Here is a 26,233-nt window from a genome sequence, read left to right on the forward strand (position 1 = left end):
CAGTCCCAGCTTGCTTTGGTGACACTGACCTTGGCCCTGTTGCATAGAGACGCGTTTCCCTCTTGCTCTTGCTTCCTCTGGGGTCCCCTACTTGGACCGAGGTGAGAGGTTTAGAGTAGTGTTTACTACTCTAAAGAGGGGTGTTTCAGGTTGATGTTCCCAGACAGCTTTGAACTAGATCACTAGGAAGACTTCCTTTCCTTTCAAAGTTTTTTTCTACATGGGTACAAGTGGTAAGCAATCAAAGAAAGACAGAAGGAAAAGTTACTTCCAGATGGCTCCCCATCTTGCTGTAATGCAGTTTAAATACAGAAAATATTCTAGGCAAACATATCATTAGGCAAACATGAGTATTAATATCATTCATATTAAAAATGGAACAGAATGGAAATTCAACCTATATCTTGACTTAAATTTGAGACTAAGGCCTCAGAGCCAGAAGACAACTACAGCACCCTGATTCTGAGCAAGTTGGAGGCTCACGATATCTGAGGTAAGAGGCAAGACCAAAGTGCTCCTAAGACTTCTCTCTAGGGAAGGCTTCCTGAATTCAAACCGACCAAGCTCCCTCCCTTTTGTGGTGAGGGCCTGATCAAATGGCTACTTAACAACGTTATTCTCCTTCTCCACCCCAACCTACGTCTTTTGTTTCCTGTCAAGCTACATTTTCAGCAAAACTCTAAGACATCCAGAGCTTCTGAGGTACCCGCTGTCCCTCAGCCTCTCTCCTTATGCTATCAGGACAATGCTGTCTGCCCCTTCCACGGGCTCACAGGTATAACTTCATCCTGACTAAATGCCTGAGACTATGTTTCATGCAGTGAGAAGGCTTGAAAATAAACAGAAAATCTGATGGTGGTCCATATCCTAGAAAGCTACCTAAAGTGTTTAGAACTCACCGAACAACACTGGGGAGGGAGAAGGGGGAGGGGGAGGAAGAAATAGCACCAGGTTGGGCTAGAGGTCCGGACAGTGGGAATTTTCCCTCCATCCTCTGGCTCCATTTCTTCCACTGCAGAAGCCACACTGGCCCAGGATGAGGGAGTCAGCTGGCTGGGTTAATAGCGTTCCCAGTGCTCAGCTTGGGGCTTGGGTCCTCCCTTGCCCCATCCCCCTGTTTGTTCCCCACACCATCAGGGCTCAGTCCCCAGAAAGTCAGTTTGCCAATCAGTGAGTGACCCAAGATCCAAGTACCCGGTTATCCAATCAGCAGTGTGATTACATCCTCTCAATCTGTGCAGAAGGGTCATGATGACCACTTCCTGATAGGAGGACATGGGTGTCCCTGGGCAGGCCCCAAATGGGAACTCAGCTCAGTAACCTTTCACAAGTGACCTGTTGTGCCTAGAGGCTGGACAGATGGTGTGGGGCCCCTGGGGTTAGTGATGGTCCGATGCCTTCAATGAGGTTGTTCCATTGGTCATAGTCCTCGTTCAGGTCTGAATGAGAAAAAAACCAGGTTAGGTAAATGGTTGTAAGGTTAGATCGAAGAGTAGCTACCATGGATTTAGTGGGTCATACTAGAGAGAGGAGCACCTGGGATACTAAAAGGACTGGTTACGGTGGCTGTGATGGTGGAAGAAATAATGATAACTACTATTCATACATGTGCTTCATAAATGACTTGCTTAACCCATAACAACTCAGTAACGATAATAATAACAGAAGGTAGCATTTATTGAAGGATAACTCATTCCAGGAACTTTGCTAAACATGCATTATTTCATTTAATTTTCATAATATCCCTATGTGTTAAGTACCATATTGGCCCTATTTCACAGTTGAGGAAACTGAGCCTCAGTGAAGCTACCTGATTTGTCCAAAGCCATTACAGATGGTGAGTGGTATAGACAGAATTCAAACCCCGGTCAGAAAGGGTGAGAAAGTGGAAAGCCCACTTCCAAGCCCATGGATATTGCCGAGCAAGAACAGATCCTTCACACGCCAACCAGTGAATGTGGAAGCAGGGCCATGTCAGTGAAGGGCAGGAGGCATAGGACAGCAACAGCACGAAGCAGCAGAACACCGGGTACAACTCAAGAGAGGGCCCTGGGGCCACGGGCAGGTGGATCTAATGACTTGGCGAGAACAGTCAGAAAGGGTCCAAGGCCACAGGCTGAGGGAGTAGGACACAGCTGAGCAGGCAAATGGTGTTTTTGTTCAAAACAAACAAAAAACCTGGGACAGAAGGCAGCGACCACTCTCCTTCATCTTCAGATCCCCAGGGCCCTGCCAAGAACCTGGCATGGAACAGGTCCTCGACAAACAGAGCGACATATTCATTAATACAAAAATTACTGGCTTCCCTGGTGGCGCAGTGGTTGAGAGTCCGCCTGCCGATGCAGGGGACACGGGTTCGTGCCCCGGTCCGGGAAGATCCCACATGCCGCGGAGCGGCTGGGCCCGTGAGCCATGGCCGCTAAGCCTGCACGTCTGGAGCCTGTGCTCCGCAACGGGAGAGGCCACAACAGTGAGAGGCCCGCGTACTGCAAAAAAAAAAAAAAATTACTGAGCACACCACTATGTGCCACAGCTTGTTCTTGGTGCCAAAAATACAGCCACAGACAAATAGAAACCCTCATCCTCCCAGAGCTCACGATCTAGGAGGCAGAGATAACGACAAACAAAACAAACTACATAGGATATGAAAAGGTGAGCTGCGCTGTGGCAAAAATGAGAGCCAGACAGAAGCAGTGCTGGTGGCCGGGAGATGGGGGTGACAGGAGGAAGGGACAGTACAATGGTTTTTCGGTTTGTTTTTTGTTTTTTTTAAATAAATTTGTTTATTTATTTATTTATTTTTGGCCGTGTTGGGTCTTCTTTGCTGTGCGCAGGCTTTCTCTAGTTGCGGCGAGCGGGGGCTACTCTTCGTTGCAGTGCGTGGGCTTCTCATTGCAGTGGCTTCTCTTGTTGCAGAGCATGGGCTCTAGGTGTGTGGGCTTCAGTAGTTGTGGCACGTGGGCTCAGTAGTTGTGGCTCGCAGGCTCTAGAGCACAGGCTCAGTAGTTGTGGCGCATGGGTTTAGTTGCTCCGCAGCATGTGGGATCTTCCTGGACCAGGGCTCGAACCCGTGTCCCTTTCATTGGCAGGCAGATTCTTAACCACTGCACCACCAGGGAAGTCCCAGTACAATATTTTAAAGAGGGTTGTCAACATGAGTCTCACTAGGAAGGTGAGATTTGAGCAAAAATGTGGAGGTGGGAGTGAGCCATGAGACTACACGGGAAGAATATTTGAGGCAGCAGGAACAGCAGTGCAAAGGTGTGAAGCGAGAGTGTGCCTGGAGTGTGGAGGTTTGTGCAGCGACAGTGAAGTAGGCCCGGGGAGCAGCCGCAGGAGGGACGCTGGGTGTTGGCTTTGTCTCTCAGAGAAATGGGAGCCACTGGAGGATCCTGAACAGTGGAGTGACAAGATCTGGCTTCCTTTCTGAAACAATCACTCTGGCTGCTTGATTGAGAAAGGACTGTGTAGGGTGGCGGTAGGGAGATCAGTTAGGAAACTCTTAGAGTGATTTAAGTGAGAGAAGAGTTGGACAGGATGGTAGTTGGGGTGGTGACCAATGATTACTTTCTTTTTTTTAAATAAATTTATTTATTCATTTATTTATTTTTGGCTGCATTGGGTCTTCGTTGCTGTGCGTGGGCTTTCTCTACCTGTGGCAAGTGGGGGCTACTCTTCGTTGTGGTGCGCGGGCTTCTCATTGCGGTGGCTTCTCTTGTTGCGGAGCATGGGCTCTAGGCACGCAGGCTTCAGTAGTTGTGGCACGTGGGCTCAGTAGTTGTGGCTCGTGGGAGCTAGAGCACAGGCTCAGTAGTTGTGGCTCACGGGCTCTAGAGAACAGGCTCAGTAGTTGTGGCGTGCGGGCTTAGTTGCTCTGCGGCATGTGGGATCTTCCCGGACCGGGGCTCCCCTGCATTGGCAGGCGGATTCTTAACCACTGCACCACCAGGGAAGACCCAAGTGATTACTTTCCATTTGTATTTTGAAGGTAGAGCCAATAGGATTCTCTGAGGGATTAGATGGGAGGTGTAAGAGAAAAGAATGGGGACTTTGGTTTGAGTAACTAGAAGGATGGAGTTACTATTCACTGAGGAGGGAAAGACTGCAGTTGAAAGCCATTCTTGTGTGTGACATCCCTAAGAAGTCGAGATGTTGCGTAGTGGGTTATATAAATCTGATGTTCATGGGCGAGATCAAACTGGAGACATAAACTGGAGAGTTGTCAGCACAGACATGGCATTTAAAGCCATGAGACTAGATGACATGAGGAGATACAGGTAGAGAAGCGGTCCAAGCCCTGAGTCCTGGAAGCAGCAAAGCAGATGGAGGAGGAGCAGACACTGAGAGGGGAGGAAATCACAGGGGGACGTCTTGGAAGTAAAGACAGGGCTTCACAGAGGAGGGCGTCACCAACTCTGTCAGCAGCTGCTGAGGTTCCAGTGAGATGAGGAATGAGAAGTGACTGCTGGATTTAGTGCTGTGAAGGTCACCGGTGACCTTGACAAAGGCAGTTTTCATGGAGGACTGGGATGCAAAAGGCTGACTGGAGTAGGTTCAAGAGAGAATGGGAAGAGAAGAATCGGAGAAAGTGAAGACATTCTTGTGAGGAGTTCGCTATCATGAGGAACAGGGAAACAAGGTGGTAACTGGGGGGCAAAGTGTGGGTCAAGACAGATTCTTTTCAAGAGAAATTTCAGCATGAAATAAACCAGCAGAGGGGAAAAATTGATGATCTAAGGTAAAGAGGAAAAAATGGCTGGCACAATCATCCTGAGCAGACCAAAGAGGGTGACATCCACTGTGCAGGTGGAGGGGTTGGCCCAGTTAGACAACTTGAGTAGGAACCTCTAGGAACCAGATGGAAAGCTGAGTATGTGCAAGAAGAAGGCAGGTAGATGCAGTGTTGGGATTTTGAGGAGGTACTGACTGCTTCTATTTTCTTAGTGAAGTGGGAGACAAAGTTAAGCGGCTGAGAGACAGGATGGGGGGGGAGGTGTTAGAGTTTTGAAGAGAAAGAAGAAGGTGTGAAATGGTATCCAGGAGAGTGGGAGGGAGGATGAGTAGCTGGAGACAGGAGCTGCATGTAGTTCATAGGAAAGAAACGCCAATCTTCTTAACAGAAGGTAACACAATCCCTGTGTCAGCGGAACATGTGCTCTCAGAGGTAGTTTTTAGGATCACAGGTATTTTTTAGAAGTGGTGAGAAGTTCACCTGAGCCACCTACAACCTATTTTAGTTTCCCACATGACAATGTACTGTGGGAAATGGCCACCAAAAAGCTTTTCTCTTTTTGCAAAACTAATTACCCCAAGCTGAGAGCCTTTGCCTTTTTTCACTGTCTTATCTCTTAATCACTTGGATATTGCAAGAGCCTCCTAGCTGGGCTCTTTGCTGGGCAGGCTCTCAACCTGCCCCATTTCACCCATCCTCCATGATGCACCCAGACTACAAACACAAGTCTAATCATGACAATCCCTTGCTTAGAACCCACCAAGGACACTCACAGCCCAATTCAAACTTATGGGACTTCCCTGGTGGTGCAGTGGTTAAGAATCCGCCTGCCAATGTAGGGGACATGGGTTCGATCCCTGGTCTGGGAAGATCCCACATGCCGCGGAGCAACTAAGCCTGTGCACCACAACTACTGAGCCTGCACTCTAGAGCCCGCGAGCCACAACTACTGAAGCCTGTGCACCTAGAGCCCGTGCTCCACAACAAGAAAAGTCACCGCAATGAGAAGCACGTGCACCGCAACAAAGAGTAGCCCCCGCTCACGGCAACTAGAGGAAGCCCACATGCAGCAATGAAGACCCAATGCAGCCAAAAATAAATAAAAAATAAATTAAATATTTTTTTTTTAAATTCAAACTTATTTCAGCAAATACATGGGCTTCTAGATCTGGTTTCTGCCCACTTCTCTACCTTTATCTTCCAACAATTCACTATCCTGAACTCCAGATACACAAAACACAGCTTCTCAAAACTGACCAAGCCCACACCAGTCTTTGTGCCTCTGTCTAGAAGACCCTTGGCCCCTCCCTGCCTAGTGAGCGTTACTCATCTCTAACATTAAAGACAAGCATCGTTTTGTCTAGGGAGCCTCTTTCCTAGCTGTCCTTTCCCTTCCGTCAGAGTTAGGGTCTGTCCTCTGTGTCTCCCGAAGACTCAGTGCATCCCTGGGTCCGCAGAGCCACTGCCAGAACAGTGCAGCAATGAAGCACCTGGGCTTTCGAATCAGACAGCCTAGGGGGCATTCGGGCTTTGCCACTTACTAACCAGATAACCTTGGGTGAATTACTTAAATTTTCTAAGCTTTAGTATCCTCGTCTGTAAAATGGAGTTAATAATAAAAGCACCCATCAGAAAGGGCCATCTGCAGGATTATACATGCTAATGTAACTACAGTACTTAGCAGAAGGCCTGGCATAAAGCACGTCCTCGACAATCTTCCTACAATCTAAGACTCTCCTAATCTTCTGCTGGTCTCCAATAGTGAGTATCTTAGCTCAATGGACATTGCTACTCAAGGGAGAGCAATCATGCCATGGTGGGCTCCCCTGTCATCTTTAGTTCTTCCCTAATGATATGATGCCTAAGAGGAAACAGGGAAAGTGGGCTGAGCACCATGTAATCAGGCCCCGTTAAAGTCCTGAGACATGGATCCATTCCTCTCCTACCAAGTGATAAGAATGATGCTCTAGGGCTTCCCTGGTGGCACAGTGTTTGAGAGTCCGCCTGCCGATGCAGGGGACACAGGTTCGTGCCCTGGTCCAGGAGGATCCCACATGCCGTGGAGCAGCTGGGCCCGTGAGCCATGGCCGCTGAGCCTGCGCGTCCAGAGCCTGTGCTCCGCAACGGGAGAGGCCACAACAGTGAGAGGCCCGCATACCGCAAAAAAAAAAAAAAAAAAAAAAAAAAAAGAATGATGCTCCAAGGTCTCTATTAACCCTAAAGGCTCTAAACCCATGCTGGCACAATGGCTCATGATGAGCAAGATGAAATGAACAGGCATAAATATTAAAATGTAAATTTACGTTCAAAAAGTCAATACATTCAAAATAGGACAGATACATTTTAAAAGCAAACTCAATCCAAATCAGATTTGTTTGGCACTTGGTGGAAAGGTTAATACACTCAGGCCATCCAACTAGAAGTCTAGGGTCCAGAGCTCAGAGGTGACAGTTCTGCTGTACCAGGCACTGGCCAGACCACATCTGGCATGTCGTGTTCAAGTCAGTGCAGCACATGTTAAAAGGCACACCAACAAACAGCACATCCAAAGGGGGAAATAAATGGCCCCATGGGAAACTGCACAGGGAACAGGTGGAGGTACCAGGCACATTTAGCTTAATGAACAGAAAACTCAGAGAGGACACCACAGGTGATTTCAAATATCTAAAGAGGTCTGTACAGGGGTCTGAGGCTTCTCGGGGTAGCTCTTGAGGGGATACCCAGGGCAAGTGGGAAGGAGTTACAAAGAATCAGATCTTGGTCTTAGGTTAGAGTTAGGTCAAACCTAACTTCCCGTCTGAAGGCAGCTGCCTTACACCCAGCACCTGCTAGGGACCAGCCTTGCACAGATAATGGTAGCCTACTCCATTCTGACTGGATCAGAAAGGGACATCTGATCAAGAGAGCTCCGGGCCCGGGTTGGGCAGTGGCCTACAACGTGTTTTGGCCCGTAAACATGAGCTGGTACAACCCAGTTGTTTCTCTTGGCAATCTGGTCTAAGAAATCCCAGAAGTATGGCGGTGAACAGAGGGAGCGGAAGATGAAAGGATGCCACGGGGAGAGAGGACAAACCACAAGGGGTTCAAGCCAACTGAAGTGATAAGGAAGCAGAAACAGCGAATACGCAGGTGCTCTCAGCAAGAGTAAAAGTTCAGAGCGGAAAGAGGAAAAATGCAGCCTGGAGCAGAGAAACAGAGATGTCATGAGAGGAAGAGACAGAGAGACTGAGCCCAAGAGAGAGAGAGAAGTCAGTCCTACAAACTACCTCGGCTCCTGTAACTTTTCCCTTCCCTGCCTGGCCAGGTGTACTCTCATAAACAAACTCTCCTTTCTTCTCGAGGTAAATTAGTGGATCTCTAGTCCTTGTGACCAAAACAAGCCTAACTAGAATATCAATTCTTAAAACTATTGAAGTTTCCTGTGACAGAGAGGGCTGACCCTCAGAGCAGCGCACGCTCCATGCTGCGTGACCACACAGCAGGGAAGATATGAGAGGATGTCTTCTCTGGGTGGGAGGCTGGACCAAAGATCTCTACAGGTCTTGCCATTTGCTGGCCTGTGATTTAGGACATTAGTCATCATCCTTCTATGCTTTTTCTTTTTTTAAATAGCACTTCCACAATCTATCGTCATAACCTCCTCCACAACACAGATAAGGTGAGTGCTAATGAGTTAGAACAGAGGTAGTGGAGTAGAGAGAGGTGAATGTTCCATGTGCAATGAGGAAACCAAGGCTCAGAAAAGTTAAATGACTAGGCCAAGGTCATTCAGGTGGTGAGAGACAGAATCAGGATCTCCAAACTTTCAGCTAACTGTTCTTTCTAGAACTCTATGTAACTCCCTCCTTCATTCACGTTTTGCCATAAATCTCCCTGATCTGAGACATGTCAGTATAGACCACTGTGCAGGGAAATCTAAGAGACACCCCCCCCAGCTGCCCCACAAGCCCCAGTTCTCTGCTTACCAAGGTGCTTCTGCAGGAAGGCCAACATGGCCCGCACCACAGTCTCCTGACCTTTATAGGGGTCCAAGCTCCCATGGGTTTGAGCGGAGAAGAATTTAGCAATCCAGTTACCAGCCACAAAAGGAAAGTCAGTTTGACTCCAATGAACAGAACCACTAAAAGAAAAGAAAAACAAGTATCTGGTAGGGCTCTGGAGGCTAGGGCACATAAATATTTAAGCACCTACAATGTGCAAGGTGCTTTACATGCATTATCTCACTTAATTTTCACAACAATCTTGTAAGGGAAGTATTTTCCTCTTTGACAGACCAGAGGAGAGAAATGATCTGCCCAAGTTCACACAGCTAGTAAGGGATGGAGCTAGGATTTGAAAGGAGGTATACCTGGCTTCAAAGTTGCTTCAATTCCTAGACCATAAGGCCAGAGTATGCAGGGAAAAGGCGGAGTCAGCTGGAGAGAGGATGGGGCATTGAGGCGAGGTCTGCAGCACCTGCCATTCCCACGTTATTATAAACTATCACAGACCTGCCATTCACACGTTATTATCAACTATCACCCCATGGTTTTTACCCAGTGACTTCTGAACATTCACAAAACTTATCAGCTCCATCTTTAGCTCAGAACTGTACACAAAGTAAACAGGAAAAAGAAATAACTTGCCTTTAAGTAATCAGAAAAGTTAGGGCAAGTGCTTGTAAAAGAGTGTTTCTGGATCCGAATTTAAGTCCTTTGACATCAAGTGCACTTAATTTGAAGGTGAAATTCTCACTAGGTTCATTTCTAGCTAAATTACTCATAACTAAATTTACTAGTCAATTCAATGAGGGAAGGAAGATCTAAATGTTAAACTCTATTTGATATCATGCAGAAAAACTGACTTTAAGAGAGATTATCTAAGGCATATATGAAAGTATAAAGAAAAATATAATGGATACTTGAGTACCCAGCACTCAGTTTAAGAAATAATATATTGTCATGAGTTATATCCAGGGACTTCCCTGGTGGCGCAGTGGTTAAGAATCCGCCTGCCAATGCAGGAGACGTGGGTTCGATCCCTGGTCTGGGAATATCCCACATGCCGCGGAGCAACTAAGCCCATGAGCCACAACTACTGACCCTGCGCTCCAGAGCCTGTGAGCCATAACTACTGAGCCCACGTGCCACAACTACTGAAGTCCACATGCCTAGAGCCTGTGCTCCACAACAAGAGAAGCCACCACAATGTGAAGCATGTGCACTGCAACGAAGAATAGTCCCCACTCTCCACAACTAGAGAAAGCCTGTGTGCAGCAACAAAGATCCAACGCAGCCAAAAATAAATAAATAAAATAAATTTATTTTAAAAAAACAAAAAGAGCTAAATCCGCAGTTTTTGTGTAACCCTTCCCAAATGCTCTCCCTCCCCTCCAGAGGTCACGGTTATCCTGGATCTGAATGGCTTAGGGAAACTGTCAAGCAGTCCTCTGCTGCTATGAAATCAAAATGAAAGGAGAGGGGCTGGCCCCAAGGAAGACAGCCTGGGCCAAGATGGGCAAGGGAAGAAGCCATGGCCTACTGAGGAGATCCCTAGCAGTCCGGGCTTTGGATCTGGCATTTCAACCACCTGAATGAGTCCATAGGTCCATGACATGTAGTTACTTGTCATTTCACTGAAATAGGACCTGGGATCCTTGAATCATGTGGGCTATTTGGCTCAAGTACAGAGCAGGACCAAGTCAGAGACTTGTCAGTGAGACTTTAGTCCTGCACCTGTAGCTCTAAGCCACTTCCTATGTAAAGTTCATTTCTTTTTTTTTTTATAAATTTATTTTATTTTATTTATTTTATTTTTGGCTGAGTTGGGTCTTCATTGCTGCACACGGGCTTTTCTCTGGTTGTGGCGAGCAGGGGCTACTCTTCGTTGCAGTGCGCAGGCTTCTCATTGTGGTGGCTTCTTTTGTTGTGGAGCACGGGCTCTAGGTGTGTGGGCTTCAGTCGTTGTGGCACACGGGCTCAGTAGTTGTGGCCCACAGGCTCTAGGTGCAGGCTCAGTAGGTGTGGTGCACGGGCTTAGTCGCTCCGCGGCATGTGGGATCTTCCTGGACCAGGGCTTGAACCCGTGTCTCCTGCATTGGCAGGCGGATTCTTAAGCACTGCACCACCAGGGAAGCCCTAAAGTTCATTTCTTAAAGTCACTCAAAATCTTCTCTCTGTGAAAAATGCCTCCTAAAATCAAACCATCTGACAGTGTTGATGATGGAAGTGAAGAGAATGTGGTTTCTCTCAGGCAGAGAATAGATGGTTCATGGAAGATACCTGAATTTAGGTATTCATGAAGGTCTCTAAAAATCCATGTTGTGAGTGTCAAAGGTCTACTATATCCATACTCTTCAAAAGACTCAATAAAATTCCCAAATGAGATTAGAGATTCCTGGAGTCCACCCAGACCCACACCTCTTCCTCTCTAACACATAATCCCATAATACCCTGTCATAAAGTCATATAAACTTGTGAATAAATCACTGTAGGTGGAGCTAAGTGGAAAAGAAGGACAGACATGAAATTCCAAAGGAATTAAGATTTTGAAATTCAGGAGGTATTTATGTATTCTATCAATGGGTAGAACTTCTGGATAAATTAGAGGAAACTACGGGAGCCACAGCTGAGTAGAAAATGCAGCGGACACTGGGGATCATGATCTTGGAGTTTACTCACAGGACAGTTATGATCCTGGATTGGTCATGCTGGGCACAAATCTTCTTCATCAAGTTGACACTCTCCATTGTCTGGAATTTCTCAGCATTGATGAAAAATATAGGGCCTCGGGCCGTGGGGTAAAAGTCATGTTCCAGAGGAAACATCCAAGCATCCAGAGCCACAGCACACCTGGAACAGGACCAGACATGTGGAACTGCCATGTAGAAACTCAAGCAAGAACAATTAGGGTAGTTCTCCCTTCAATGGAGTAAAAAGCTCAGAAAGCCAGGAAGGGGAACCAGGGCCCATACCCTTCAGTTAGGATCTTGGATAGAGATCACTTTTACCTGTCGCCAAAAATCCTTCTAGATTTTTAAACTCTCTGAAAACAAGGATCAGACCTCCTCCTTCTCTTGGATCTACTCTCAGGCAGCTGACCTGAGTCACACAGAATGGCACTTCCTTCATTTACTCATTCATTCGTTCACCTCATCAAGTACCTACTATGTGCTTAGCCTTGTGCTGTGGATCTAGAGATAAATGACACAGTTGTTGCTCTCCTGGAGCTCCCAGAATAGCAGTGGAGATAGAACACACAAGGTAGCAAAATACAGTTTAGTGCCCTGATTGCACAAGCTGCTAAGTAAGCCCAGAGCATACGTGGCAGGAACGTCAGGGAAAGCCTCTTTGGTGCCACAACTCAAAGTCATGGCCAGTTTGTCCAGCAGAAATCTCTGTCACCAAGGGCAAAACTAAGGCCTCCACCCACAATGCTCCTCCAGTCCTCCATCTCAATAAAGGACAATCATCTTCCACTCAAATGATGGACACACAGATGAAAAACCTTGATTCCTCTTTCCTTCACCTCAAATATCACTAAGTCCTGAAAATTCTAAAACCTATCCTGACTCCCTTCACTTCTCTCCATCCCACTACCTCCGTCTTAAAGCAAATCCCTCATCTCTCACCTTGACTTGGAAATAGCCTCCTTCTACTTAGCCTCCTTGTTTCCAGTCTTATCCTGCTACACCCCACTCTTCACATAGTGGTTTTTAAATGTAAATAAGATTTTTCTATACTTAAAACCTTTCAATGGTTTCCTGTCATACTTAGAATAAAATCTAACTTCCTTACTCTGGCCAAAAGGCCCCATGACGGGGCCCCTGTTTATCTCCCTGATCACACCTTGAATCGCTTCCCCCTTGCTCACTATGGTCCTCCCACACTGAAACAGCAAGCTTCTTTCCACCTCAGGGCCTTTAGCTGTTCCCTCTGCCTAGAATGACCTTCTCCTAGGCCTTTATGTGGTTGGCTTCTTTGCCTTTGAGTCTAGCTTATGTCACTTTCTCCAGGAAGCGTCCACATACTCCATCCAGCTTATTAGCCTATTTTACTTTCTTCGTTGCACTTGGGTGCCAGGGATTTGATTACTTGTTTACTAGTCTCCTTCCACAGAAACATAATTCCATGAAATCAGAGACCTTGCTTTCTTCTTCACCACTGAATCCCCACCTCCCAAAACAGTACCTAGCACAAAATACATGCTGAATGAATGTACGGTGTGTGGAGCTAACAGCAGCATCACGGAAACTCACCGAAATCGGGTCTCCTTGGCCAAAGCCAGAATAGCCGTGGCCCCTCCAAATGAATGTCCCATTACAGCCACGCGGCTCATGTCAATGCTGCCCTGAGAAAGGTCAGAAACACAGGGGTGCATTTTTAGGAACTCTTCAAGGGCAAGAGGAAGAAACAGTGAGACAATGATGCAGAAACACAATACAGTGGGCAAGACCTCCAAAACCACGGTATTAAGCGCCTCTTGCCCACTGGAGAGCAACGGGTCAGGCCATCCCTGCACTGAACAGCCTTCTGTAGGCAGGAATTCTGAAAACCACATTTTTCATCTTTATTTTAATAATCTTGCCACCTATAATATCTGGATGAGGTAGATATTCAAATATCTATGAATAAATGGATAAACAGAAATTATATGACCTATCAGTATAAGAGCACGTTAAGAATAAGAACTCTCAGGAATTGCCTGGCAGTTCAGTGGTCAGGACTCAGCGCCTTCACTGTGGTGGCCAGGGTTTGATTCCTGGTCAGGAAACTAAAATCCCGCAAGCTGCCTGGCGCGGCCAAAAAAAAAAAAAAAAAGAATAAGAACTCACTTCATTTAGATCCTTGCCTTATAACCAATCCAACCAGAGGGATGGATGACACGTGCACCAAGTCAAGGACACAATGGGGGCGCTCCTACTGCCCCTCCACTTTGCTCTGAAGCAAGGACTGCTTGTACCAAAACCAACTCAGGTTCTACTTCCTCTGACATCTGTCCTGACTTTTATCTAGCAAAGTGAGCCTGCTGGCTCTAACGTGCTCTGCAAGCATCTATTTCTGGTTGTCCCCAGAAGCCTTCAGGACATGGTTATATAAAGAACCACTGCAGCTGCCTGCTAAGGGGCTCAAAAAACCTCTCCAGGATCTGCTGCCCAGCCTCTGCCCTGAACCTATGCTCTCCTTTGCTCTTCCCAACTTCTATCCCAAGTTTGTGTATCTAAATTCTCCCCTCTTGGCTCAGTATCTTTGGGTTGGTCAAGGTCTCTTCAGCTTTTTTAATAAGTTAATATATTTACATAACTCTAAAATCAGGAGCATATAGAGAAGTCTCCTACCTACCCTATTCCCTGTCCACACAGTTGCCCCCTCCCTACCCAGACAGGTAAGTTGCTTGCGTCTTTGCAGAGCTTACTTATGCCTACACAGGTAAACATGAATATATACTTTCCCCCCTTTTACACAAGTGATAGTGTATCTTACTTGTTTTACATAATAATATTAGTACATAAAGAGCTTCCTTATTCTTTTTTACAGCTACATGTGATTTCACCATGGTACAGACAGCTAGTGATCACCAAAACTGTTCTTCTTCCTGGACACACAGCTAGATTCTGTTTCCCAGCAGTTAGATGTGGCCTTGTGACTTGATGTGAGTGATAGTGGTCTTGTGATAGAATATGAAAGTGATTATCTCCATTTACAGGCATGGTCTATAAAAACTCTTCCATACAAACCTCCATGCTCTTTCCCATTCCTGGCTTAACGTACATGGTGAAGTTGGGTTTCACAGGTGGAAGAGGGTAGAGCGATTAGAAGAAGGGAGCCTGGATCCCTGAGTCAGTGCTTGCATAGAAGCACCCGTTTTGGACGTCATGTGGGAGAGAAATAAATTTCTCTTTGTTAAGCCACTGAGATTTGCGGCTTACGTGTTATAGCAATTAGCATTATCCAAAATAATACATCCATTGTTCCATAATCTATTAAACCAGCTGTGCTCACTTATGGGTGAACATTTAGGATACTATCAATCTTTCGTTATTACAAACAACACTGGGATGAATAACCTTGTACATACATCATGTTACATGTGTGTAGGGACGTGTAAAATAAATTGCCAGAATTGGACATTGCTGGGTCAAACACTACGTGCATTTGTGCTGTTGAGAGCTATTGCCAAACTGCCCTGCATGGGGCAATCTGCACTCACACTGGCAACGGAGCAGAGAATACTTCCCCACAGCTTTGCCGACAGGGTGAGTAATCAATTTTTGGATCTTGCTCAATCTGATAGATGAAAATGCACTTAGCTTTTTTCATTCTGTATTTCTCCAAAAGGCTGCCTCTTAACTAATCCAACTACACATAGCCCGCCATCCCCCGATGTCTGTCTCAGGCCCACAGGCCCACAGACCTGAACTGCGGTGCCTGGCCCTGCTTATCTGGTGGGGACTGATGACATACACCATACAGCGGGCAAAGCTCTCTAGATTTCAGGTCCTGCCTTACCTCTTGGCCATTCAGGCTGATGTTTCTTCCTGGAAGACTTTTCCAGAGCCTTTAAAAGATATTTTCTAAAGAGGCTTTGGGGCACACTGCATAGGCAAAAAGCCCCAAATTAAAGTTTGACTCTACCACTTGCTTAGCTGTGTAACCTTGGGCAGATACTTAGCCTCTTAGATCCTTGGTTTCTTTCTATGTAAAGAGATAACAATGCATCTGTTTGTGAAAAGAGCTCTTATCATAGGAAGTCCTCATAAAGGAGTAATTATTATATATTTATATATATATATGTATATACCATTCTCACTCATACGATGGAATATTACATGGCTATTAAAAATCATGCCATAGGGGCTTCCCTGGTGGTGCAGTGGTTGAGAATCTGCCTGCTAATGCAGGGGACACGGGTTCGAGCCCTGGTCTGGGAGGATCCCACATACCGCGGAGCAACTAGGCCCATGAGCCACAACTACCGAGTCTGCGCGTCTGGAGCCTATGCTCCACAACAAGAGAGGCCGCGATAGTGAGAGGCCCGCGCACCGCGATGAAGAGTGGTCCCTGCTTGCCACAACTAGAGAAAGACCTCGCACAGAAACGAAGACCCAACACAGCAAAAATAAATAAATTAATTAATAAACTCCAAAAAAAAAAATCATGCCATAGAAAAATATTAACTGGAATAAGAAGACATTCATACTGTGACATTCATACTGTTCTGCTAAATGAAGAATAAGACCACAAAACAGCTTGTATTAAATAGTAACATTACTGTTTTTTAAAAAATGCATCTTAAAAGAACTGGAAGGACAAACATCAAAATATCCAAAAATTTCGTTTCTTTTTCCTTCATGCTTTCGTGTGATTTCTTGGTCCTCTAAATAAAGCCTGAGATACTTTTGAAATTATGGAGGAAAGGACTGGATAGGGGAGGAAAATGTGCCTTCATAGGCACCAAATTCCATGGGGGGGACAGTTTCTCTCCTCCTGGGGGGTTCTTGGGATTCCTTTAAAGGCAGGAATGAGCCTGCAGAGGACAACACACGTTGTATGCAGCTCCATAGTTCTTCCTTTGCGGAACAAATATCACTCCCTCACCCATGCGGCCCCATGGGGCTGTCAGTCCTGGTGCTCAGGTTCCCCTGACCTGGAAGTGGGTGTATAATGTAGGCAGGCCAACCAGAATACCCTATCCCTCTGGCACAGTGACTGGCCCGGAAGGGGCATGTGACCCAAGCAGGCCATGGCCTTTCCAGATTGCTGAAAGCTACCAGAGTTTCTTTTCCTTTTAGGTCTGGAGCTGAGTTGAGATGCAGGCTTGGAATATGCCAGCAACCACCTTTCTTGCCTAATGGAGAGAGTCTGGTGAGAATGAAGCCCATATACACAGAGTGGAGTTGAGCCGGGAGAAGGGAGAGAGTGCCAGAGCTTTGATGACTATGTTTGAGACCCTGGATCTAGCCATACTGGCCTGAAGCCAATCTGCTTTTAGTCTTCCTATTTAGTTGGGCCAATAAATTCTCTTTTGGTTTAAGCTAGTGAGTTAGGTTTCTGTTATTTGCAAGCAAGAAAGTCTTGATGAATAAAATGTGCTCCAGGTCATACCAACTGCTGCCATACCTTCAAGGTCATCAGATCCAACCCGCCAGGCATGGTGTTGAGGACAGTCTGCCCAGCAGCGGCCTCTTGCAGGACAGTTAACACCCTCAGGCACTCGCTTACCCTCTGATGCACCTGCAACAGACAGTCCCAGTGGGAGCTGGAATACCGCACAACCATCCAGCGGGGATCTCACTCCCCTACAGAGCCGAGGAAGAACGCAGAGATGACGTGCCCACGCACATCTCATCCAGCACTGTGGTCCCCACACCCTGAGAAAGGCTTAGCTCCCTCACAGCCACACACGTAAGCACCACCTAAGAGCACAACGAGGTCAGCCCTGCTGTTCAGACTCTACCTACCTACCCGTGGTACACAGGGGTATAATATGGGTATACAGTGTGCCATATGAAAGCACTTTGACAACAAAAGGACACAGAAGTGTTCCTATCATCAACCCAGTACTGGATTCCACTTGCCCACTTGTAGCACATGTCTATTGTTTTTGCCTGCCTAGCACTCACCTGCCCCTACTTCTCCGTTAACCCTGACTTTTGAGGATTGCCCCTCCCCCAAAACATTTAGCAATGTATTTCGGATGGGAACTTCGTATTTTGGTACTTCTCCCCAGCCTCGGAGTCTCTATCCAGGATTTTTCATCTTGCACCTTGGGGTAGAAGTTGGGGACAACCCCAAAACAGCCCTATTCTCTCAGATGGTGAGGGCAAACATGTGCAACCTCATAAGGTAAGCCAGTCAGCAGATGAGACCAACCAGCAGAGGGACAGAGATAAGAGTGAAAAACAAGTCCCAATGGCATTTGAGTCTGGTTCTAGCAGTCTTGCCCTTCCCTTGTCTGCTTATATAAGCCAACCAATTCTGCTTTTTGCCTAACAAGCTTAAGTTGGGTTTCTGTCACTTGCAATTGTAAGTCTTAATTAATACCTCATTTCTCTGATGTAACAAGCTCAGAACCACTATGACCAAGATTTCAAGAGAGGTTAGTTCAAAGTCTTCTTAGTGAGTGTTTTATAGGGAGGACAGGCTTAGTAACTCTCTCTCCGCACTGGCATAAGCCTACCTGGCAATTCCGAACATGGAATTCCTTCTCCCCTTCCTCAGTTTGACGGTGGGGGATCCATTCCTCCTCCAGTGACTTGCTGTTGGGCTGGTTCTCCTCTGGGGGCTGCTTGCAGAAACAGGTTGCTGCAGCTGACCCATCCCTGCAATACATGAGCCACCAGAAAGAAACCAGAAGACACTTGGACTTATTTCTCCCCTTTACCAAATCCCCCTTTTCAGCCAAGATATTCTAGATTATCCTTTAGCTAATAGGGAAAAAGATCAGGGGCACACATAGGAGAGTAGAAAAAAATGTGGATTTTGGAGACTGGCCTGCATTTGAACCCCAATTCAGCTATGTCACTTTCAGCAAGTTATTCAACATCGTTGAACCTTGGTTTCCTCACCTTTAAAATGAATATAACCCCTACCTTGCATAGTGTTGTGAGGACTAGAAATAATATATCTATAGGGAACTAGCCTATACCCTAGCCCACTGCAGGCACCCAACCCCTGATGGTTCATTATGACTGTCATCCCTCACCTGTGCTCTGGTACAGCAACCACAAAGCCATGGGAGGCCAGCTCCATGCAGAAGGCTGAATACAGTGTCCTAAAGATCCAGGAAGGAATCAAGAGAAGTGATCAAAAGAATGGCCTACCCTTAGTCCCTATTCCAACCATGCTCTGCTAGTAGCCATCTCAAAAGATGGAATGGAGGAAGTTTCATTTGCAGCAGCTCTTGCCCAGGAGCTTTTTCCAGCCAGCATACCCCTGCTCTCACCAAGGCTCCAGTGTCCTCCTCCAGGGAGCATGTGCAAGTCAATCCACCGTGTTTTTCAACCCCATACACTGACGCATCTCCTCCACCCCCAACCCCAACAGTTTGGCTACTTCAAACAATTGCATTCTTATTGTCTATATATTGTATGTCTCCCAAATTAGTTGGTAAGCTCCTTAAGGACAGGGACTCTGGCTATTTCTTTTTTTTTTTTTTTCTTTTTTTTTGCAGTACGCGGGCCTCTCACTGCTGTGGCCTCTCCCGTCATGGAGCACAGGCTCCGGACGTGCAGGCTCAGTGGCCATGGCTCACGGGCCCAGCCGCTCCGCAGCATGTGGGATCCTCCCGGACCGGGGCATGAACCCGCGTCCCCTGCATCGGCAGGCAGACCCTCAACCACTGCACCACCAGGGAAGCCCTGGCTATTTCTTTAATATGCAAATATGCATCTGAGATTTAGCATGTGGGTTTTTTTGGTCTGTCCTCCAACTTTCCAGAAAAAATATGGCAGACACTGCTAATTGCCTACTCCAAACACCTATTTTTCCCTTCCTCCTTAATAATAGAATCTAATTTTCAGCTGAAGACACTGTCATGCAAAAAAATATGACATTTCCCAGCCTCTCTGCAGCCAGATTTGTCTGTGTGATCAAGTTCTAGCCCAGCAATAGAAATATAATGCTATCCTCCTAAGTAATTTAAAACTTTCTAGTAGATATATTTTAAAAAGTAAAAAGAAACAGGTAGAATTAATTTTAATAATATTTTTTATTTAACCCAGTATAGCCAAAACATCATCATTTGAACATAAAATCAAAATTTTTAAATTAATGAAATATTTTATTACATTCTCTTTATTTTTTCATATGAAGTCTTTGAAATCCAATGTGTGTTTTATACTTATAGCACATCTCAGTTTGGACCAGCCATATTTCAAATGTTCAATATGCACATGTGGTTAGAAGCTACCGATAATGGACAGAGCAGCTCTAGTCAATGGGATGTAAGCAGTTGTGTTATATAGAATTTTCAGGAGAGTTCTCCCTTCCTATTGCATAGACTGCGGATGTAATGGTTAGACCTAAAGCAGCCTGGGTCATGAGATACCCTTAGAAATAGAAGCTACACATCTAGTTTTCTGACAGCTTTGTAGAACTATCATATCAGCTCTGTCTACTTCTAGCTTTCTTTTCTTTTTTTTTTTTTTTTGCGGTACGCGGGCCTCTCACTGCTGTGGCCTCTCCCGTCGCGGAGCACAGGCTCCAGACGCGCAGGTCCAGCGGCCATGGCTCACGGGCCCAGCCGCTCCGCGGCACATGGGATCCTCCCGGACCGGGGCACGAACCCACGTCCCCTGCATCGGCAGGCGGACTCTCAACTACTGCGCCACCAGGGAAGCCCCTAGCTTTCTTTTTATCTGAGCAAAAAATAAATTTTATGTTATTTAGGTCACTATTGTTTGGGGTTTTTCTGTGAAATACAACTTACTCAGATCCTAATTGATGTGGAAAGTCCGTGTCTTAAGTTTCTTTTCACCTTCTCACTTCTCTCAGGGAGGCAAAGAACTGGACTTGAGAGCCAGAGATTTCTGATCCCTTCCCAGTTTAAACTGTAACTTTGGACAAGTCTGCCTTTCAGAGCCTGTTTGCTCATCTGTAAAATATACATCCCCCTCCCCACGTACCTCACAGGACTGTGTGGGAACCAAAGGAGACAGAGGCACATTACAAATGGCTAGGTAATGTTTAAATATATATACTCCTCCCTGGGATGGGAAGCCAGAGGTCTGTGACTCATGGGAAGGATTTCAGGTCCTGAATTAACCACAGATGCAACAAGAGGAAACCATGTCCCTTTACCTCCCTGCCCCTTTTCTTGGAATTTCACTATGGTTAATGAAGAGTAATTATAACTGATTCACCCCAGTTTATTGAGATCTGAAGCCTCAATACAGACTCTTAGTCCAAAAAGACCACTCTAAAGTCATGTGTTCACCTGCTCTCTCTATAAAATACCTGTCAGCTTAGGAAATAATATTTCTTACCTTCTTTTCCCCACTAGACTACAATCTGAAAGCAGGGTCTCCATTTTATTCACTACTGCATACCCAACCCCAGCATAGCACATAGCAGGTACTAAATTTACTGAATAAGAAATCAACATTGAAAACCATCTTGGACTTCCCTGGTGGTGCAGTGGTTAAGAATCTGCCTGCCAAGGCAGGGGTCATGGGTTCAAGCCCTGGTCTGGGAAGATCCCACATGCCGTGGAGCAACTAAGTCCGTGCGCCACAACTAGTGAGTCTGTGCTCTAGAGCCTGCAAGCCACAACTGCTGAGCCCATGTGCCACAACTACTGAAGCCCGTGCACCTAGAGCCTGTGCTCCACAACAAGAGAAGCCACCGCAATGAGAAGCCCGCTCACCGCAACTAGAGAAAGCCCGCGTGCAGCCATGAAGACCCAACGCAGCCAAAAATAAAAATTAATTAATTTAAAAAAAAAAAAAGAAAACCATCTTGCTGCCTTTCTAGCCTCATCTCCACATCTGCTCTCCACTTCCTGCCATGTGCTACAGTTATGTGAATCCATATTCAGTCTCCTCCAGTGGATGCAAATTCCTTGATTTGTTTATTTCTATATGTCCCACCTTCTTTTCATGCCAAGGAGCTGGCACAGAGCAGGTGCTCAACAGATACCTGCTGAATGTATGGAACCTAGCAAAACATAAATATTCATTGGGAAACTACTATTTTCCAGGTAATGCCCTAGGCACTGGGAAAGATAGAAGACAGACATGGTCTCTGCCTTTGTGGAGCTTACAATCTAGTTAAAAAGACAGACATTAAAGAATAATCAGGGCTTCCCTGGTGGCGCAGTGGTTGAGAGTCCGCCTGCCGATGCAGGGGACACGGGTTCATGCCCCGATCCCGGAGGATCCCACATGCCGCGGAGCGGCTGGGCCCGCGAGCCATGGCCGCGGAGCCTGTGTGTCCGGAGCCTGTGCTCTGCAACGGGAGAGGCCACAGCAGTGAGAGGCCCGCGTACAGCAAAAAAAAAAAAAAAAAAGAATAATCACATAAGTAATTAATTCATTACAATTATGTTAAGTACTGAGAGGTACAGATTGTCTTATGAAAGCACACCACCGGGAAACTTAACCTAATATAATACAGGGGTCAGGATGGGTGTCCCTAAGAAAGTGACACCCAAACTAAGACCCTGAAGGTAATTTGGAATTAGCCAGGCCAAAGACGAAAAGGAGGAAGAGGAAGAGAGGAGAACAGCAAGTATTCCAGGCAAAGGGAACAGCCACAAAGCACAGCACAAATGAAATCCCTGAGGCAGAAAGTAACATAGTGCCTTTAGGGCTATTTGTCTGGAGAGCTGGAGTAGGGCAAGTAGCAAGCAACAAGGCTGGAAACTTTGTCCTGGACCTGCATTCAGGTAAGCCAATGACAAGAGCTGAATTAAGTTCAAAGGGCCATTAAAAAGATCTAGGGCTTCCCTGGTGGCGCAGTGGTTGAGAGTCCGCCTGCCGATGCAGGGGACACTGGTTTGTGACCCGGTCTGGGAGGATCCCACATGCCGCGGAGCGGCTGGGCCCGTGAGCCATGGCCGCTGGGCCTGCGCGTCCGGAGCCTGTGCTCAGCAACGGGAGAGGCCACAACGGTGAGAGGCCCACGTAACGCAAAAAAAAAAAAAAAAAAAAAAAAAAAAGATCTAGATAGGGAAGTGACATTCATTCATTCATTCAACAAATATTTATCGTGCATCTACAATATGCCAGGCACTGTTCTAGGTGCTGGAATGACAAGATCATATTTGGTTTTAAAATAGATCTGCCTGGCTACAGTGTAGACAATGGTTTGGGTGGGGGTGGGAGGTGTGAAATGGCAAAAATAGATGCCTTTGTGTAACACTCTGGGACATAAACTAGACTTATACGTTGATGAATTAACATACAGAGAGAATATTCACAAGCTTAAATAAGAACGCATGTACTACAGTTATTAAGCTATGTATATAACACACCAAGGTGTAAAAATCAGAATTCATGGGGAGAATTCTGAATGGGTACTGACTTGTAAAACTTGGACCAGTGTTTCCCGAAATCTGGTGAAAGAGATCTTACAGTTCATCACCCCTCGATCCTCCACGTAGAGAGACAGAGAGGAAAACTGGCAGGCGTGTGCACCTATTAGGTGCCTGTCTGAGTCCTCATAACCCACACTGTGGGAGCAGCATTCCATTTGACAGATGAGGAAATGTAGGCTCAGAGAGTTCTACCACAGTCCCGAGCTCACAGAGTGCAGTGGTACGGCTGAGATTTACAGCTGATGCTGCGAGCTCCACGGGAGCAGGAACGAGTCTGTCTTCCTCGTCACTACGCCAGTGCCCCAGGCCGAGGTGCCCTCAGTGTAGGTTGACCAAATGACTCTCTGACCATAAAGCTCAAGCTCCTTCTAGTACTTCTGGGCTGTTATAGAGGAAGAAAGCTAAAAGCAAGTATTTATATAAATGCTGGAACATGAGAAGCCAAGGATATAAAAGGCTCCACTGGGTGAAAGGGCCCTGGGGGAAGGCCTTCTAGAGAAGGTGGACCCAGTGCCTTGGGATGAAGCACATGGTAGATAAGAAAACTGGCAAATGGAAATATGCGTTTCCCTGCCCTTTGAGAATAAGCTGAGACTCAGCAGCTGCAACCAGGCAAGGAATATGACAAGGTCTGGGGCAGAGCAGCTCTTACCTGAAGGCTCCCAGGCCATGGGAGAAGATGATCAAGGGGTATCCAGAGTCCTTCGTCTTAAAGGGGCCATTCCAGCTAACAGGCAGGCGACAAGATCCTAGCAGAGACAAGGGCTATAGAATCTCCGGCTGAATGCGAAGGGCAGCCTGGGCACAGGTGTGATGAGGACATATGGACCTCCTCTCAGGAGAACCACCTTTTGCCCGAGCAGCCCAGGACAATCAGTCACCTATTCTTTCCCCTTTTCTCCCCTAGGGAGCATACACACAACAGAAAATGGGCAGATAAATCCAAAGGGGAAGTACTAAACAACTTACAGAGTAAGTCCCTGAGATGCCAAGGCAGTGGGGAGAGTTCCTAACAGTGGGGCCTTTGGGGAAAGGGGATGATTCAATGTCATCTGACCCAGAAGAGGGAGGAGCTAGAGAGGCCAGTGCAGGAGACAGCACGCTCCTTGGCAGTTAAGAACGTTTCTTTGATCTACACTATAGCTGGCACAGAGTGGAATTAATACGTGCTGGATAAATGAGTAATAGCCACCATCCATGGAACACATTCTATATCCCAAGCACTGCACTAGAGTACATGTTTTACATACGTCCCACACTATAACCCTGCAAAAGTATCAGATATTCAGACACATTTTAAGTAACTTGCCCAAGCCCCACAGTTAGTAAATGGTAAAGTCTGGATTCGAATCCAAGACAGTCTAACTCTATAACCAAAGCTCTTATGTACATAATTCTCTCCAACTCTCCATACCACACTGGCTAATGGATGCCCCACTACAAAAGGGCTGGGCAATGCAAACTGTAATGTACTGTGTCTGCCTTGGGATCTCCTAGGAACATAATCAAGCAGCTGGGAGAGAATCTTACCCACAGCCAGGTTGAACAGCAAACCTCCCCAGCGCTTATTAAACTTCAGGTAATCAGCCAGGCCAGTGCAGTACTCATAGCGGGGAATCCACAGGGGCTGCTCTGTGGTCTCCTCTGCCTCTTGGCAGGGGTAGAAGAGTCGAAAGAAGCTCCCCTGTAAGGAAGAAAAGAGAGCAGCTGCTCAGAGCAAGAAGCATGGCTACATTTCCCAACAGACACATTCAGCAGGTGTTTGGGGCACCAGCAAAGCACCAAAACAGGGAAACTTTACCTTCAATTCATATACCTGAATTTTGTATTCAGAAAATCCAGAAAGAAGCAATTTTATGTTTAGCATACATGTAAGGCTTATGTCATTTCAAACAGCCAACTGTATTTTGAATTACATCTGAGGGGTACTACAATATTCCCAATGCTTGAGATAGCAAAAGATTGAAATCTGGCCCTGAGCCCAGGCCTGGAGGAGTCCCAGGAGCGAGGGATTAGCCCTCATGCTGAATGGGGTGGGATTGGTGTGTCACCCAGGACAGTCCTCCAGGCTGACCCCTGGGAAGCAAGAGCAGCACACTCATTTTACATGGGAGTAGGTGAGAGATTACCAGGAAGTATGTGCCTCTCACAAGGGAGGGGGGAGTTCAAGGGCCAGCAGAGAATAACCTAGGAACTGATGGAGGGAAAGTCCCAAACCAAAGTACCAGAGGGAAATAGACGAAGGCAGGAGAGGAGAAAAAGGAGACTGTCTTCCTACCCGGGTCAGGGAGTCAAAGGTCAATGGCACATGGTCCACTGCTCTTCCTCTCATACACTCAGATTAAGATGAGATCCAAAACCTTCCCAGGATCAGGCATCGGCTCTCAAGACATCTGAGAGCTACCTTTGAAGCTAGAGGCCCCATTTCCTCTGAGCCAGAAAAAGAACCCATAATCTCTGGTCTATTGAGATGCTTCTAATTGGAAAGAGGAAGAAAAAGGTCAGGGAAAAGAGACCTAGGGGCTCTACAACCAAATCCAGACCAGCTCTAACTCAGTTTCCCCCCACCTGGAATTGCAGCATCAGACTCACTATCGATAAGTCCTGTGCAGACAGAAGCAGCGGAGACGTGCTGGAGACACTTACCTGGAGACTCTGACCCTCCATCACATCCCCACAGCCTACGAGGTGGGATCCCGTGACAGGTGGAAAGCCCACGGACTGGTTGACCCCCATTTCATCGCCAGTTGAACTGAACAACGACCTGGGCCGTGGCTGAACTTGATGGCTGGAGGGTGGAACAGAGAACAGCCTCTTGCTGGTTTCCTCTCAGCTTCCTGTTGCTTATTCGTGTCATCTGCCACCCCTATCCACCCCTCCTTATCACCCCTCCTTCCTGCCGGTGACTCAGTCAATCTTCCACATCATCCACTTTGCTGCACTGCCTTTACTAAGGTTTGGGGGCTGCTTTTTCTGTTGTTGGTGGTGGAGAGGTAAGGAGATGGTCATGAAAAGGAAAGAGAGCCTCCATACTCCTCAAAACCCACTAACAAGTGTTTATTCAACACCGATTATGTGCCCAGCACAGCAGTAACTGCTGCATAGACTATAACACAGACCTTGTCCTCATGAAGCTAAGAATAACAATAACTACTACCGTCAATTATTTACTGTGTCAGCACTGAACTAAGCTTTTTACATACGTTGCGTCATTTCAATCTCTCAATAACTGTCTGAGGGTTAGACCCTGTTTTACAGATGAGGAAACTAAGGCATGAAGAGGTTGAATAACTTTCCCAAGTCACACTGCTTCTAGGTGGCAAACTCGGGTCTGTCTAATCCAGACCTGAGCTCTTAACCCTCACTGATCCTGTTCATGGGGAGACTCAGTTACATATACACAAAATCACTGACCAAAACTATTAACTATAAAGGCACTTATGCTGGGCCTTGAAATATAAGGAAGATTTTAGAGGCAGGGGAGAA

The 26,233-nt window shown here is 46.5% G+C and overlaps 1 protein-coding gene across 1 annotated transcript; it reads right to left on the reverse strand.

The window, feature by feature from the left end:
- Window positions 1–1,344: 1,344 nt before the first annotated feature.
- Window positions 1,345–25,483, reverse strand: PAFAH2 (platelet activating factor acetylhydrolase 2; the record flags this gene model as incomplete). Its single annotated transcript, XM_079697833.1, has 10 exons — window positions 1,345–1,439; window positions 8,698–8,852; window positions 11,392–11,562; window positions 12,969–13,060; window positions 16,831–16,944; window positions 17,891–18,032; window positions 18,416–18,484; window positions 23,400–23,496; window positions 24,278–24,431; window positions 25,394–25,483. 10 exons carry the CDS (start codon window positions 25,481–25,483, stop codon window positions 1,345–1,347), a joined length of 1,179 nt encoding a protein of 392 aa, XP_079553959.1.
- Between the last annotated feature and the right edge of the window lie 750 nt (window positions 25,484–26,233).

This window comes from Hyperoodon ampullatus (genome assembly GCF_949752795.1).
Source record: "Hyperoodon ampullatus genome assembly, chromosome: 2".
Classification (NCBI taxonomy): domain Eukaryota; kingdom Metazoa; phylum Chordata; class Mammalia; order Artiodactyla; family Ziphiidae; genus Hyperoodon; species Hyperoodon ampullatus.